This window comes from Lates calcarifer, linkage group LG3, assembly GCF_001640805.2.
Source record: "Lates calcarifer isolate ASB-BC8 linkage group LG3, TLL_Latcal_v3, whole genome shotgun sequence".
NCBI lineage: Eukaryota > Metazoa > Chordata > Actinopteri > Centropomidae > Lates > Lates calcarifer.
In genome coordinates, this window is record NC_066835.1 from 10,942,915 (window position 1) to 10,959,911 (window position 16,997).

The 16,997-nt window shown below is 42.4% G+C and overlaps 1 protein-coding gene across 3 annotated transcripts; it reads left to right on the top strand.

Moving 5' to 3' along the window:
* Positions 1 to 739: 739 nt before the first annotated feature.
* LOC108897842 (zinc finger protein 385D) lies at positions 740 to 16,748 on the top strand. 3 transcript variants are annotated; one of them, XM_018697641.2, is made up of 8 exons: positions 740 to 938; positions 4,469 to 4,584; positions 9,374 to 9,481; positions 10,011 to 10,179; positions 11,334 to 11,585; positions 11,670 to 11,851; positions 13,434 to 13,535; positions 13,924 to 16,748. In XM_018697641.2, the coding sequence occupies exons 1-8, from the start codon at positions 755 to 757 to the stop codon at positions 14,173 to 14,175; spliced, it is 1,365 nt and encodes a 454-aa protein (XP_018553157.1). In that variant the 5' UTR covers positions 740 to 754; the 3' UTR covers positions 14,176 to 16,748. The 3 variants fall into 3 exon arrangements, with proteins under 3 accessions (XP_018553157.1, XP_050922604.1, XP_018553160.2); XM_051066647.1 differs by having other exon boundaries at positions 13,987 to 16,748; XM_018697644.2 differs by lacking the exon at positions 740 to 938 and adding an exon at positions 2,858 to 2,971.
* The last annotated feature ends 249 nt before the right edge of the window (positions 16,749 to 16,997 follow it).

Sequence of the window (16,997 nt, forward strand, 5' to 3'; positions counted from 1 at the left end):
AGGTCACTCTGCCAAGAGATACAGTAGTCTCTGAGGATGCCTGTTGCTCATGTGTGAGTGTGTGAATGCAAGACAGAGAGACAGATCTGAACATGCTAGATTCTTTTTAAGTGTGGATGCTGCTTAGCATGCATAAACCTGCATAAAAGCATTTGTACAAGCATGCATGACAGCCTGTGATGTTATTTAGCTGGACCGTGTGTTGTGTGTAGTTTCCTCTCTGCATAGTGAAAGCTCCAGGATGCATCTAAAAATACAGAGAGGTCCAGAGAGGAAAAGGAGTGAAGATGGAAACCATTTACAGAAGCATAGGAGGAACACAGGGCTCCATCCAAAAGACAGCAGCAAGCCTGGGAAGGGGGAAGCCTGCAGACAAGAAGTCACACTGTGACCTAGAGGGGAAGGATTTCCCCTCATTCTCACATGTGCAGATTTAGTTCTCATACAGCTTGAAGCTGAACAAGTTACTCTGATAAAGAAGAGACACCCTCATTTCTGTCACATCCAGTTAATATGCTGCCGACATGCCTCTTGTTCTGAGTGTGTGTGTGTGTGTTTACTGGCATTGAGTGTCGCGTGCCAACCCAGGGTGGTACTGTACACTCATTAAGGTGGTTTCCGTCTATTTACAGGATTAAAACCAGACTTCGGGAGAGATATAGATACAGGGGCGGACTTGTAGACACGAATCATGAAGAGATGAGGAAGAGGAGGTAGAGGTGGAGGAGGAGGAAGAGGAGGGGGCGGGTGGTGAATGGGAGGAGGTGGAGGAGGGAATCCAGATGGGAAGGAGCAGCATCGGCGCCGCAGGAGAGAGATAGAGAGGAGAGGCAGACTGTGGAGGAGAAGACGCGAAGCTCCGTCTCTGCCTGGAGATGAAAGATACTTTTCTCGACCACTGAACAATCGGATATCACTCGGTGCTGCCATGTATTTTGGTATGTACACGACGTGCTATGCTTTTAATCTGAGTTCTTCTGTTGGTAATGCTGCGGAGTCACTTGTTGCTATGTTGAAATGGATGTAAGCTTTGTGAAGTCAGTCACCTGCACAGTGGGATAGACAGAGCCAGTGATAGTGCAGCGTCTTGAGTGCATCCCTTAGAATTAAAAGCCTTGATGGTCTACATATAGTATTTATTTTTAGTTTAATCTTCATGAAAAACAGCAGTAGCGTACAGGCCTAATTATTCACTGACGTGTAGAAATATAATGTAAGAGAAGCTCACCAAGGATAGACAGAAAATATATTTTACTATGAATTATAATGCATCTACTTTACTATGAAATAAAGGATCACAAACTACAGGAAAACACTTAAATTATGATCGCTTTTATTATTATTATTATTACATTGAAATCATAATTAATGATGACCTATCGCATAATAATATTCTATTTAAAAAAGTGATTGACCATTTAAGGGCGTGAGCGCGCGCGTCTAGTCTGCTGTCTGTCTCCACGTGTCGTGTTGTATCCCATGAATTCTTTTAAGTCATTTCTACTCAGCAGGTCAGGCACACATGACTTTAGCTAGTTACAGGCAATCAGACTAATGGCAGAGCGGATGGGTGTGTTGTGAGTTTGATTATGATGATTACACACGCGGGCTGGTCCCGAATCAAACTGTAATCAAGCTCAGAGAGCACGCGAACTAGAAAACAAGCTTCCATAATCAGGACTCGGCAACACAAACAAGACGTTTATCACACGGCTCTTTAATTAATGGCCACGTTGAACCAGAACCACGTGTGTGTGTGTTTGTGTGGCAGGTTGCAAATGTGGTCATGTTTGCGAGGATATGTATCAACATGTTTTGCTTGTGTGAGTTTAATCTTGATACATGTGGTTTGTGAAGTGGATGATTGTTATCCCATGTGTGTGTGTGTGTGTGTGTGTTCGTGCATCCACCCTGACTACTCGTAGCTTTGGTTTGGCACCTGCGCAGATTATATTATTAACCTCAAGTTTTCCTCTGTCGTGTGTGTGTGTGTGTGTGTGTGTTTGTTTGTTTGTTCCCTGAGTACACTTGAGACAATCTGGTCTTGTATTTAAAGGAACCTCACACTCATGTCAGCTTTCATATAAAGTGAGCGTCCTCCTGTTCATTCAGAGGGAAATTACCATTCAGAGTTCACGGGCTGAAATTATTAATCAGTGAATCAATTAGTCAATATTTGATCAGTGACTTAAGTAAATTTAAGCAAGAGTTCAAAACATTTAATGGTTCCAGCTTATCTAATGTGAATATTTTCTGGTTCTTTAAACTGACTGATAGTAACGGAATGTCTTTAGATACTGGACTGTTAGTCAGACAAAATAAGAGACTTCGTGACATCGCTCTGGGAATTTTCACCGCACACTTTTCACCATTTTATGACTTTTTATGGACAAAATCACCAATTGATACTCAAAACCACTCTCAGTTTTAGCCCTAGTGAGTTATGCTTTTAGAGATGTTAGAAACATGGCAGAAGAATCAATCAAAAATATATTTATATCCCACCACGCCATATAGGTCAGTGTCATACAGTGTCATCAGTGCTGGTACACAGATCCTTCACTTAAAATGTAAATAAATGTCCTTAAGTATGAAAAGTGGGACAAGATTGAAGCAGTACCAAATTATTGTATATATCTTTTATTATAGGACTACTATTACTGATGGATTTATGTGGGTGCGGCATTTAATTGTTTAATTGCGAAATCCCCTTTGTTAGCAAAACGACCAAAATACACTCCCTTGTTAACCTGTCATCCCTCACGTGCATACATGTGATAAAAGTCGTTAAATAGCTCCCTAAAGTAAGTCCTCTCTGGTGCTGCAGAGATGTACCTGATCACCTGTGTTACTGTGTCGGTGGGTGGAGTGAACTATCTTGTCGTTTCTACTAAATCTTTACTCAACACAGAGGTTCTTTGTAATGTCAACAAACCGGACATGAAGCTGGATCCTCTGAGGAGAGATACAGGTAACAGGAGTCACACTAAGTTAAACAGCTGTCGTCCAACATGATGCAGCTCGTTAGTTTCACTGGATTGAATAAATTCACTAACTAGCGAGCTAATGTTAACTAGCTAACTAGCGAGCTAATGTTAACTAGCTAACTAGCGAGCTAATGTTAACTAGCTAACTAGCGAGTTAGCTAATCAACGTTAAATCCACCCGTCCAGTGTCAAACTGATGAGCATTGAAGTTGAAATGTTTTTCTTTCAATTCCGTTTGTGTGAAGACTTAAATGTGTGTTAAATGGATTAACTGAATCAATCAAAGCTCTGTGAGGGGAAGAGATACAGGATAAGGTGAGGAGACTGAGAAGATGGGGGTGGGAGAGGAAGAGGAAGAGCAGGTACTGGATCAGCTCTGTGTCTCTGTGTTGTTCAACATGAACAGAAACTGACCTGATCAAACAGTAGCAGGCCTAACGACCACAGATATATGTTCTGTATATCTGTGCTAATTGTCTTTTATAGAATGATAATATGTTTTGTCAAATCTTAATCTACAGAGAGTATTATGTTCTCATATGTGGAGTAGAGACATGGCACAATGGAAACACTCAAGGACAAGATCCTTATTATTTATTATCCTTATGATCCTTATATTAATTATCTTCAGTCTGTGCTTGTCATACAAACTCTATATGTGTTTCCACCTTACTTCACTCACTGCCATTTATGGATTAGTGAAACTCAAATGAGACAGGACTTGTCTAATGGGCTACAGAATATGTTTTGTTAATTGAAGAGATCTAATTGTGTTTATTTATAGGGGACAGTTATGCACTAACATTGGCATTCAACTACATTAATATAAGATGTGCCACAATGAAAAACTGACAAATAAATAAAAACCATCATGCATACAGTGGTGAAGTTCATCCATCCATTATCTATACTGCTTATCTGTAAGGATCGTGGGGGGCTGGAGCCTGTCACAGCTGACAGTGGGCAAGAGGCGGAGTACTCCCTGTACGGATCGCCAGTGTATCACAGGTCCAACATGTGTAGACAAACAACCATCCACACTCACATTCACACCTACAGGAAATTTAGAGTTATCAGTTAATCTAACTTGCATGTCTTTGGATGGTGGGAGGAAGCTGGAGTACATGGAGAGAACCCACACAGGCCCAGGGAGAACATGTAAAACACACAGAAACTCCACACAGCTCGAACCCAGAACCTTCTTACTGTGAGGCGAAAGTGCTAACCACAGCACCCCCGTGCAGCCCCCAGTGGTGAAGTCACACATTGAAAATAAAGAGAGGAAAAACTGAAGGAAATGTATCAGAACTTAGAACAAACAATACAGAAGTCAAACAAATCAAACAGACAAGTTTTTGAAAATTAAAACTGAGAGCACAGGACATCTTCATCTAGTTCTCTGAATCACCTCATGTCTTCTGAGTCATCGCACCATATGTTTATTTATCTGCCTGTCTCTTTCCTGCTGTGCTGTCTCCTAGGTAATGTGTGCCACAGCGTTCTGCCGCCGCCGGCCCGCCCCATGCTGTGCAGGAACCAGCCGTCCCTCGAACCGAAGCCCCTCCTCCCCTTCCACCTGCTTCCTGGATTCACTGACGTGAGTAGCTACTGTCAGTCATTGTAGTTGTCACAGCAACTGCAATCTCACCTACTGTACTTTAAAAAAAAAAAAGATTAAAAAAAGATCAAAACTCAGACTTAATCACACTGATATCTGCTGCAAGTGGAGGAGTTTATTTCGTGGACGACTCCTGCCTGAGTTATTTTTCAAAACACAGATGTATGAGCGTACTGCCTACATCTTTCCAAATATATCACCTCTGATGCAGAGAGCTGTGACATTTCCACACAACCTTGGGGGGGTGGAGAGCTGATTCCTTGGTATTCCTCACGCAGAGCTTTTCTTCGAGCTGTCTGCCCCAGTGTTTGTGAAGGGTGAAGGTGGAGAGAGCTGACGCTGGCCAAGCGCAAGCCCTGAGGAGAGCTGATGTGTCAGGCGGGGCTGAGGGTTGACGTCTGGTTTACAGGGGAACCGTGCTGTTTGTCTGAATATACTCCTGGCTGTATGATGTGTGAAATAATTTTTCTGGCCTGAATCGATGTTGTATATATGTAATGTAGCTAGACTACATGGCTGAGATGTCATCACTGACATGACACTCTTCTTTTTTGTGTGTATTTGTGTTGAGCACATAAAAGCCAAGAAAACATGATGTTTTTCTTCTTTGCCCTAACATTTTCTTTAACATAAAATCCAATGCAAAACCTAAACTAGAAATGAAAAGGCTGAAAACCACTAATAAGCCCATCAGTGAGTCTCGCCACTCTGAAGCAAAACTGACAATTTTCCTTTTGTTCGTCTTTTCTTTTCACTTTATCTCTAATCCATGATGTTCTCTTAGATGTTTAGAGGAGATATACAGAGAGACAAATTGAGGGTTTTGTGGACTGTTAGTGTGCGGTGTAGTAAATTTATTTGTGTGTGTGTGTGTGTGTGTGTGTGTAACCTCTTTCTCTTTGTCAAAAAGCCATTTTGCCACCTGAGGAGAAATCAGGCATGGGTCTGCCCCCCCACACCCTCTTCCATTTCTCCCTTCTCATCCGTCCCCTCCTCTCTTCCTGTGCTGCTCTTGCTCAGTTGCCCTCTCTTTGTGTGCATTTTCCACTTTGTCTCCCGCTGTCAACTTACCCATCCCTCATCCTCTCACACTCTTTTAGAGTTTTCAGCCCCTCATCTCTTCATCACTTCCTCCTCCTCCTCCTATACCACAAATAGTCAAAATAAAAATACAAATTGTGATCAGAGTCTCTTTCACTTCCTCCTGGTGGATGACCTTTGTGCTCAAGTCAGAAAAAGTGTCTCACTCTCTTATAATGTAGCACAGGTTGTTGCTCTCACATAACCCTTCCCCTGCTGAGTCACATCCCCTCTCACCTATTTATAACTGCTGTCTCTATCCTTTCATTCATTTTATTTCATTTCTCACATTCTGTACTCACGGAGATATTTATGTACAGTAATTTCAGGGAAATATGGCTTCTCAGTCTTTTTCTATACAGTGAAGATGAGAAAGGAGCATTGACGACATGTCTCTGAAAGGCTGCAACTGATGATTATTGTGATTATCAGTTAATCTGCTCATTATTTTCTCTAATAATAGTTAAATAAATGAATCTATAAAATGTCAGTAAATATGAAAGATGTATAATTCTAATTTCCCAGAGCCCAACTTAACTTATTCAGAAATCTTGTCCACAAACCCCAAATACTCAATTTACTGTCATATACTGTATGACAGAAAGGCTTTCCTCTCCTAAAATAAAAATTGATTATATATGAATAAACATTAATTGAATAAATTCCTGCACTGGAGAAACTGGAGCCATTTTTGGCATTTTTTGCCTAGAAATAACAGGAATAACTGCTCTTTAAATAGTTTATAAGTTTGTGTTGAGTGACTAATCGATCAGTCATTTTTTATTGTGTTTATTAAATAATCACAGTATAATTGGTTCCTTGGATGCTTTTGAGGTTTTTATGTAAATATTGTTCAGTGGAAACCTGTGGTACTGTTGAATATGCAAAGAAACTAACTAGAAGGGACAAAATGAACTTTTATCTTAAGTATATTTTGTCTGCACACTGAATACTGCACCATAGCGTAAAGGGAATCTTCTCCCTCCTCTGACTTGAACCTGTGGGTGTTAAGTAAGTGGGCACACAGCTCAGCTGTTGCTGGAATGTGTGTTTTTATGTGTGGGTTTTCTCTGTGTATGTGTGTGTATATAAGCCTGCTCTCGTGTGTCTGTAGATGCAATGTGCTCTGTAAAGCGCTGCACAGGAGTTTGTTTGGTGCCCACATGTGGGTCGTCATGGCTACAGGGTAGCGCGCATGTGTGTGTGTGGATGTTTGTCGTGAGCCAGGGATCCAAACTGGGACTTCACTGGCTAGTTTGGCTTATACTTTGACAGTGCTTTTTTTCTTTTTCTTTTTCCTGAAAATGGAAACAAAAAGTGTGTTTGTTTCCAGGCAAATAATAATTTAAATTACAAAGAACTGAAAGCAGCAGCTCATTCATCATAACCCACCCCCTCTTGACGTCATGCATTCACATGTAGCTGTCGTGCTGGTACATAATGTAGATCCAGGAACATTCATCATTATAAATGTTGAGGCTCTTGACTGTGCTCCAGGTAAAAGTCTGCTTTACTTCACTTGGCCATATGTCTCAGCCATAACTCACTCCCTGAAGCTGAGTATGTCTGACACGCCACCACCGCTTTGTGTGAGGAGATGTCTTAGAGAGAATGTACTGATTATAATTGATGCTGTGTGGCTAGATGTCACGTCTTTATTTACTGAATCACCCACTAAATTTACTACTTTTATTGCCTTAAATGTCGCATTAAGTGGGGAATGCAGGGTTAAAGGGAGATTTGTTTCAGCAGGTGATGTAGTACGTGTGCGTACAGGAGATAGAGAGCACGGCCAGAAGGGCGAAATGACTTTGCTACAGGTGCTAGCCCATCCTGGAGTGAGTGGGGGTGGGTGGGAATGGAGGGGCAAGAGAGTGAGTCTGCAGGGCGGCAGGGAGGTGACTTTGATCAGACTGGAGACGAATGAGAAGGCAGAGGGTTCAGAGGGGAGCAGATGGAGGGGTGAAGTGAGGAATGTGTGATGGAAGGTCAGATGGTGATACAGGAGCCTTGGGGCTGAGGAGGAGGAGGACGGAAACTGGCTTTTAGTGATGTTAAACTGCTCAGGCACGTTCAGAGAAACACAAAACTACAGTACTAACAACTTCTCATAAATGTTTTAGCATCAATGTGGCCATGTTGTTTTAATTATGTGTTACGCTACACACAAAGTCTCTCCACTGTATATTTACACATCATGGTTATTACAAATTACAATTTCGTGATTTGCATTTTACACATTACACAAAAGCTGTATTTACTTTCATATTTTTTTGGTTGCGTTTTATATACACAAACAGCTGCAGGGAAATGGAGCAAGATAAGAGACCAGTGACTGAAGGGATGCATTCCAGTGCAGCCGCCGAGAGTGGTGATCAAAGAAAAAGAGCAAGAGCACATCTACACACACACACACACTCACACACACCCAGTTGTGTTTTTTCACCTTTCCTCTGCACTAAAGAAATGAGCACAGTCTCCAGTGCAGTGCTACATGTTCCCAGGGCTTACAGGACTATAGCTGGCTGACCCATAACAACACATAAATTCTTACATCACCTCCAGCCAGATTTCCATAAAGCCTCCCCCGGTTGCGGCTGCTTATATGGCTCCCTACATTTCATCACAGGTAATAGGCTTGCTTTGCTCCACTAAGGCCAGTTGGGTTTTATTATGCTGAGTATATGCGCTTATTAAAACTTCCAGTAGGTAATGTCCAGAGGTGCACAGCACTGTGTGGTCAGATGCTGGAGTTATGTACACAGACACATGCATACACATACAAAGGCACAGGGAGGTTTATTGCCTGTCTCTTATGCTCATAAAGAAACCTGGTCTGTAGGTGAAAGGTCCATAATTTTATCTGATTATGTTTTTTGAGCGCTGGCGAGTACAGGGCAACACAAACACCACAACATAATTTAAAAACTGTATAACCTTGTTTTCTCTGAATGGTAGTGATAAGTGATCGCACCTTGGGAGGAATTTTTCAGAAACTCACCTTCCTTTCAGAATGTTAGACCAGAAGCACCATCTGCAGGGTCAGTGTCATGGAGTCTTCCTGGAACAGGGCTGGGTGAGGAAACACTCGCCCCCTGTAGGCTTTAAAGATGGCTGTAAAACATTTGCAGTTTGTCCATCATGCAGAGCAGAGGCTGTGGTAGATGTTGGCTTCATGGTGGTCCCAGTGGATTCCAATAATAACATGTTTTCCCTGCTGTCCATATGAATCTGCATTGTGCTACTTAGCTACATTGCTTTTTGTTAAGGGAATGCAGCATCAGGGAAACCAGTGATTGAGCTAGGACTGAGTGATTCTGACCAGTGGAGGAGCATGAAGTTCCAGAGAACAGGGCAGGTCATTCGCACAATCTGAATATCTTCCTGCTGCCTCTGCTGAATGATAGTAAAAAAAATATTGCAGTGTGTCTGTCTAACATGTTGCACCAGCTGTGTGTTCGCTGTTGTGTTCCTGCACATGACTGGGTGCCAAACCAACTACTCCCCCAGTCAGCTGCTCCTTACAGCCCCCACCTCTAACCTGACATTATAAATCTGTGCTGTTCTTAAAGGAGCATATTCACCTGCAGACAGAATGCCATTAACAACCTTCACTACCTACTCAGTCTTGTCTTTCACAATCTTAAACCCATCATGACCTTAGCGTTACACCTCTCCTTTGTTGCAGATGGACCACGTCCATAAAGCTCTGATGGGCCCAGGCTTTGGCCTAACATCGCCGCTGAAGAGGAAGCCCAACTCCTGTGGAGTGTGTCGACTGAGGTTCAACTCTGAGGTGGGTGTTGTCGTGTGGGAAACGAACACTTTTAATTGTTTTTCTTTCAGGGTGCTTTTATTTCTCACACACGCCCTGTTGAACGGTTGAACGGCAGAGGAGACCTGAGACCCGCCCTTGTATTTGGCTGCTGTACTGGTTCTGAGGGGTGAGAGCTGTCTGATTTAGTCACAGGGTGAAATGTGCACACCTCTACTATTTAAACTTTGTGCTGCAATGCAATACCACAGAAAGACAGAAACTGTGAGAATGTGCAGCACGAAAATCACTGTCAGAAAAAAATGCAGCTGCAGCTGATGTGAACAAGCACTTACATCACGAACATTAAAAACTTTGATTTACTTGATGCCTTGGTGTTATGTGGTGTATTAACATATCTGTCAATCAATGTGGGAGTGATAGCCAGAGCTACATTTTTATCATATTAAAGCCAGGTATTGTTGCCTGAAATAAAACACTGGCAGGTTTATGTAACTAAATAATTACGTGCAACTAGTTCATAGCTTCTTACTTGCTATTGTGCACGCAGGTGCAGGCTTCTTCCCATTACAGTGGCACCAAACACGCAAAAAGGCTGAAATCTCTGGACGCCCCAGATACAAAGATCAGGACCTCTGAACCAGTCGCCAAGGAAACCACATCGCAAATCCTCTCGTCACCCCACTCGCAGCCCTCCAGCTCTGACACAACATCAGGAGGTGTGTGTGCCTGTGCCTGCGTATGTGTGTGTGTGTGTGTGTGTGTATATGCAGACATCCAGTGTATGACAGTGTTAGATATGAACGTATGGCCCGAACCTTCTTCTTCTAGTCTCGACTTTAACTCTTTGATGTGACGAGCTTCCCGCTGCTCTGGGTTTCACAGTGAGGGGATTAAAGGTTGAGCGTTATCCTTTGCTCCTTCTTCATGTCCACATTTACTGACCTCATTCAGTGGCCTCCTGAGATCAAAAACACATTGCAAATGCTTTGAATATGATCTCTGGGTAGCTGTGCAGAGTGTGCGCAGACAACTACAGCACAAATGTGTGCCTGGAAATATGTCTGCGCAAGTGTGGAGGTGTGTTAAAGCGTTGACTGCTACTCCAACATGAGTGCATATATATATATGTGCCTGTGCTGATGCTTTTGCATTTGTGTGTGTGTGGGTGTGAAGAAATGAAAATACTACATTTCGCTGCAAGCTAAAGAACAGAGAGATTGAAGAATTGCGCTCGACACTACTGATATGAGAGTTTGTTTGTTTGAGAGGAAGAGCGATTGATCATTTCCAGTTTGGAGTCAGTTTGAGGGAAAGCGGATGAGACGGCAGGAGAGCTCTCTGAAGATTACTTCAGCAAACAGCCTCGTCGGCCTCTCAGAGCGGGGAATCATTGGTAACAAACAGACACTTACTCAGCTATGCAGAGCTAATCATTGTTATTAGGAAAGAGTGAATCCTTAAATCAGCACACTCTCCTGCTAGGGAAGCCATACAAGTCAGTCTCACAGAAGATAATAGAGCCAAATCATCTCTATTCAGAACTGTTCGTTTGAGTGCTGGGAGACACATCCTAGGGGAAATCATTGATTATTAGTGCGATTAGAGAGGCTGATAGAGCTCATAATCACCTGTAGCCTGGTGAGTTTTTATTCCTGGCTCCGAGCAAGTTCATGAAATTGGTGATTCTGTAAGCTGTAACAATTCAGGAAATTCCTACAAGTGGAAAAATGTTCAAATTTGTCCCCTAGTCATCCCACTTCCCTTGTCTCCATCTGTCTGCTTTCTTACTATCTCTCTAGCTCTCACACTATTTACTGTGCTCCATCTTATTAATGTCACATTGCTCTGTTTTATTCTGGGTTTATTTCAGAACCCTCAGCCCCGAACCCTACCTCTGAGGCAGCACCATCGAGTGACAGCCCCACCGAAACTGTGAAAGCGGCGTCTGAAACATCACCATCACGCAGCCCAAGGACATCAGAGAAAGAGGCGCAAAGGGACGGAGACATGGAGGTTACCCCTGAGGAGGAGACAGAAGAAGAGAAAGCTATACGTCTTCTCTACTGCTCCCTCTGCAAGGTGGCTGTCAACTCTGCCTCACAGCTTCAGGCCCACAACAGTGGTGAGAGAAACTGTGCTCAGTGCTGTAGTCAAGCCTAGCCTGCTTGTACTGTGTTGCATACTGACGTGAACTGTATCTGCTCAGGCACCAAACACAAGACGATGCTCGAGGCTAGAAGTGGCGATGGAGCCATCAAGTCCTTCCCCAGGACGGGGGTGAAAGCCAAGTTGGCTACGCCGTCTGAGTCGTCGACTGGACTCCAGAACAAAACCTTCCACTGTGAGATCTGCGATGTGCACGTCAACTCCGAGACTCAGCTCAAACAGGTTTGTTGCTACCAAACCAAAGTGATCAACACAGAGATGAATGTCACTCACTATAGTTATAGTGACACAGTACATTACAGAGCTATTTGCTCATTAATGAATTAATTAGATGATTAGATTAAATAGATACTTTATTAATCCGCACAGGAATTTCATAGTTCCAGCAGAATCAGCAGCAGCTTAAGATAAAAGGTGGAAGGCATGCAATAAATACTGGGAATAATAAAAAACACTACTGATGAAAAACACAGTGATGAAACTAGGTACAGTCTTAGATACCATGTGGTATCTGATGTGGTATCAAAACATTTAAATGTCAAGACATGAATGTGAGTTAATCTGGCTTTTGAACAGATGTGTGAATATATTGCAACAGTGGTATCTGTTTTACAGAGCTCATTAGAGAGCTTTTGCATGGACACCCCAGGGTTAGTGAGGTGGAATTAGTATTTTGTGTGATTCATTAACTTTTAATTTGTTCACAATGTTCCTTGTGTATTAGGAGAGATGATCTGTTGATGTTTCATGCAAACTTAAATTACTATACTGATATATTCTCATGAAAACTAAATACATGTGGATCTTTTATGTTTACCACTAGCTATAAAATCATCTCCCTCAACAGAAAAGGCTTTATTTGTCTTGTGATTTGTGTATGATTTAACACAAAGTATGTTTTAAGTTTTATTGCTCATTATACAAGTTAGTTTTTTATATTAAGATATCCTTAATTTCTCTGTGTTATAGGAACTTTTATTTGTGGCAGATTTTATTTATAGAGCTTCGAGACAGAAAACTAAGTTCTTGGCAAATGTTTCACCACAGCAAGTTCTTTTTTGAGTCTTTTAAGTCCTGTGCATGACACAAGAAAGAACATGACTTACTCACTACCTAATCATAATTGCAACACTGCTCAAGTAAAGGATGAACTTACTAGTTAGTTCCTCTTGTGTATGTGAAGCCATGAAAAGGTCAACTGTCACACAGATTTCACCACTCATGCAGTCAAGCCGGTGAAAAGCATCGGCAGAGCCATCAGCAGTTCAGCACCATGCATATTTTATTCCAAATCACAGTGTGAGCATCTCACACCTGTCGCTGCAGGTAAGTTAAAATCATCCCTCAATGTAATGAGCACAAAGGCACTCAGCTTTAGTCTGTTTCATCCGGCGTCTGAATGTGATGTTAGTGTCTCTGTTCGTGACGCGAATGCATAGTGTTGGTCCTTCGTATTCGACTGTTTAAAACTTTGGCCAGGTGCTCATGAATATTTAGCAGTTCACCGCTGATTGTGTGCCGCGCTGGCCGAAGCCATCTGTTTGCACCTGTCAGTCATATTCAAAAAGATTTCCAAACCCAGCCCTGTATGAATATTTTGAATCTCAAAGTCAGAACCAGCAAAATATCAACACTCTGCCTGAACTCTGATCAGGCTTCCTTTAATTCCCTCTTCGCTTATTGTTCAAATTTAAAAGCAAAGGTGGCCGTTGCCTCCTTTCTTTTATCTGCTCCATCTTTATGCTGCTGCCTGCGTCTGTCTGGGTTTATTTATCTGAGTGTGTTTCCCTCTCCTCCACTCCAGCACATCAGCAGCAGGAGACACAAGGACAGAGCAGCAGGTAAACCAGCTAAGCCTAAGTTCAGCCCCTACACTCCCACCCAGCGTCACCAGAGTTTCCAGGCAGTGAGTACTCCGCTGTTGCTTGATTTATTTTCACTCCTCATCATTGTGTTTGTTTACATGAGCAGGTTCTCTAGAGCCTTTTCCAGGAAGCTCCACTCCCTGCTGCCAGTGAAACAAATCATCAGTGATATGGGGTTGAGGAATCGTATGTCTGAAATGCATTACTCCTGTGACGTGAGGACAAAAAGGCAGATTACATTAGAAAAAAGAGCAGATTCTTGATGAGATTGTTGGGTGATAACTGGCGATAACAGCTTAAACCTCTATTGGCTATGTAGCTGTTAAGACTTTATCTCCTTGTCCCTCTTTGGTTTCCTACTTAAATGGCTCAATTTCCTTTTCTGAGGAAAATCTCATTTCAGTTTGTTTGTCTGTGTTACCTCCTCAGATTCGACTGGCTCTACGGAAGAACCAAGACCTGACCAAACCTTTGGCTTCGTGTCTTTTACAGCGTCAACTTTCCGTTGCCGCAGCCGCCGCTGCTGCCACCATGGGGACGCTGCCACCCTTCCCTCTCCGGCCCGCCTCAAACTCGAGCCCTGCCCTGTTTCAGAGTCAGCCCCTCCCCCAGGCGTTGCTGCACCCAGCCCCGGGACCCATCTGTTCGACACACACGCCAGTTCTGTTTCCTCCCTACTGAACCTGCTCGAACGTCTCAATCAAGCTCTGAACTACAGCAACGAAGCAGAGCTGAGATCTGAACAAGATGTGATACAAGACAGCGCTCGCTGCGCTCCACATGCCGACAGACGCAGTGGGTGTCACGGACCAGGACTGAAGACTGTTTGCTGGGGCCAGCGCTGTAATGACAGGCCGGGGATGGAGGAAGTACAAAGCAGCGAATGAGCGAAAACAGAGTATTTTCTGACATGAGCGTGTGTGTGTGTGTGTGTGTGTGAATGTGTGAGAGTGCATGCACAGATGTAGCCATCACAGAAGTACAACTTTATACAGCATTTTTGCTCCCATTAATTTTTTATGGATTTATAGATAATCTGTAACATTTAGGAAAGTCCCTCTTAAAATGGACTGTGCAGTCTAATTCAATATCGATTTAAGATTAAAGATGCAGAATGGTGAACTTCCATGATGACTATAACTCTGTGTACAGTATGAATGAACATATGAATGCCAATCAGAGCATGCTTGACTCAAGATGTTTATTATTTTCCAATAAACAATAGCTGTGGAGACTCAAATTGGATTCCAGAAAATTCTCATGGGCAGCCTCATGGGGTCATTAATGAAAATGTCTCCAAAAACCAATTTCATGCTTCAAAACGTGCATTTATTAAATGAATAAGTGCAATAGCATTTCAGCGTAACATCCATCAGTTTGTGGGATGGATCTTTGTCACAACAGATTTATTAAATAAGACACAATGAAGGAACAAATGTCTCCCCTGGTCCTTTCAGCTCCTTGTGTACGTGTTTGACCAGACACAGCCAGAAACATGGATGAGCCAAGATGCAGTCAGGCATCACCTCCCCCCAAAACCCATAGCTCTCTGTATTCAGACTCTTACCTAAGCCCATTTCATCCTCCTTTGCTACTTAGCAGCACGCAAAAACAATCTTTCCTTGGTCTGTGTTCAGGTATTTGCCTAAAAACACAACAAAAAGGACAAATCCATAGCCTTTATTTGGCTTCAGGAGATCTTGAAGACTTTTTTTCCCCCAACTATTTATTACTTGAGAGTACAGATAAACCTTTGCCCCCCTCCCCCCCAACCCCTCCAGCTTCATCCTCTGAGATAAATCAAAGCAGGAATGTTCTGTCTGACTTTATTGTCTGTCTTTTTGATGAGGTTTACCACACTGCAGCCTCAAGCCATGACCAGCTCATTTTGGTAAGCTTATGTTTTAGAGGAAGTTAATTCGAAAAGCCCAGAGGTATAGAGAGAGAGAGAGAGTGTGTGTGTGTGTGTGCTGCTGCTGCTGCTTCAGTACAGTCTCTGATCTGAGAGGCTGCAGTAGGTTTGTGATTTAGATACACTTCAAGCAAGCTTATAGATTTTGTCTCAGGGCTGTTTTTCTCTGCATCGTCTCTGCATGAGGTTGATTTATGTGAAAAAGACACAACTGTAAACTCTGAAAACTGTAAACTGTGACTAAATTTGTGTGATCCCTGATGAAAGTCCATCCTGACATTATCTGACTGATGGTTATTTTAACCTTTCTCACAGACAAGACTCAGGTCATCAGGTCAGAGGCTATGCGATCACTGCTTTTTCAACTCTCTATGACTTCTCCTCTTGTTTTCATCTTCCATCAGCCAACTGACACCAAACTGGATTAATTAGCTCGATATTTTCTGCCTCTGCCTCCCGCAGTCACTCCAAAGTAAATAATTCCACCAGCCAATTCACAGAATTATCATCCAATCAATCACAGCCTCCCGATTCTCCCACTTGTCACAGCGGTCATTATTATTATTATTAATTGTGTGGGGTAGCGATTGTGAACATCTGTGTGTGGGATGCTCAATTCTCCACAGGCCGTTGGAATTCAGACCTCCTCTGGCCTCCTAACTCCCTGTATCATTGCCTTGCCAGCCTTCACTGCCTTTTCTCCTTCACTTTTTGTCATATTTCTCTTGTTATCTCATGATTGCGCTAACTCTCTTCGCTGGCTTTCTGTCTCTCAACCCTCTATCAAATTTGTGGCATGCACACACACACGCACACATAAACACATGTCAGCAACACAAAGGCCTGACTTGGCATCCAGGGAATTTTTCATTCCCTTCTACCTGGAGAGAGTACAAAGGCACAAAGCAGAGCTGTGCATGTCATGTGAGGGCAGCTTTGCTTGCTGTTCACATAGAGAAAGACTATAATAAGCTTTTGGCATTTTGGCTTCTGCACATTGCATTTGAATTCAAATCATAAAACAAAGGTGGTCATGGGTAATTGCAATGAGACTATGCCCAACAGAAATGAGGGATGGAAAAAATTCTTTTATGAAACTCAACTGGAAATAAAACATAAAAAGTACATTTTAAAAGTCTGTATACAATTAAGTGCTGTGTGATTAAAGGTTATTAAGATAAATACTGAATGAAGGAAATCTTGATGCTACAAATCATATCATGTAGTCAACTGAAATATATCACCAAAATACCACTAAGACAGTAGAACAGGTCAGCATTTTAGAAGATACAATTTGCTTTAATGTTGAGTGTTAGATGAGAAGATTGATACCATTTTGTTAGCCTAGGCTATAGGTCCATCAGGACCTATCTGTATTTATCACAGCAGGTTGTCATGGATACATTGGGAGTCATGTAGTGGACTATTTCTTTACAAGGCCAAGCCAAGAAATAGTTAGGGACAGAACATCTCCCTTTAATTTGTGAATAGTTGTCATTACAGTTTGGTTTTTGTGCACATTAAACAAGCAAGACACAGATTGTTAATTTGTTTATTTAGAGGTGCTCATGGGCAAATTTGGTTGCCATCT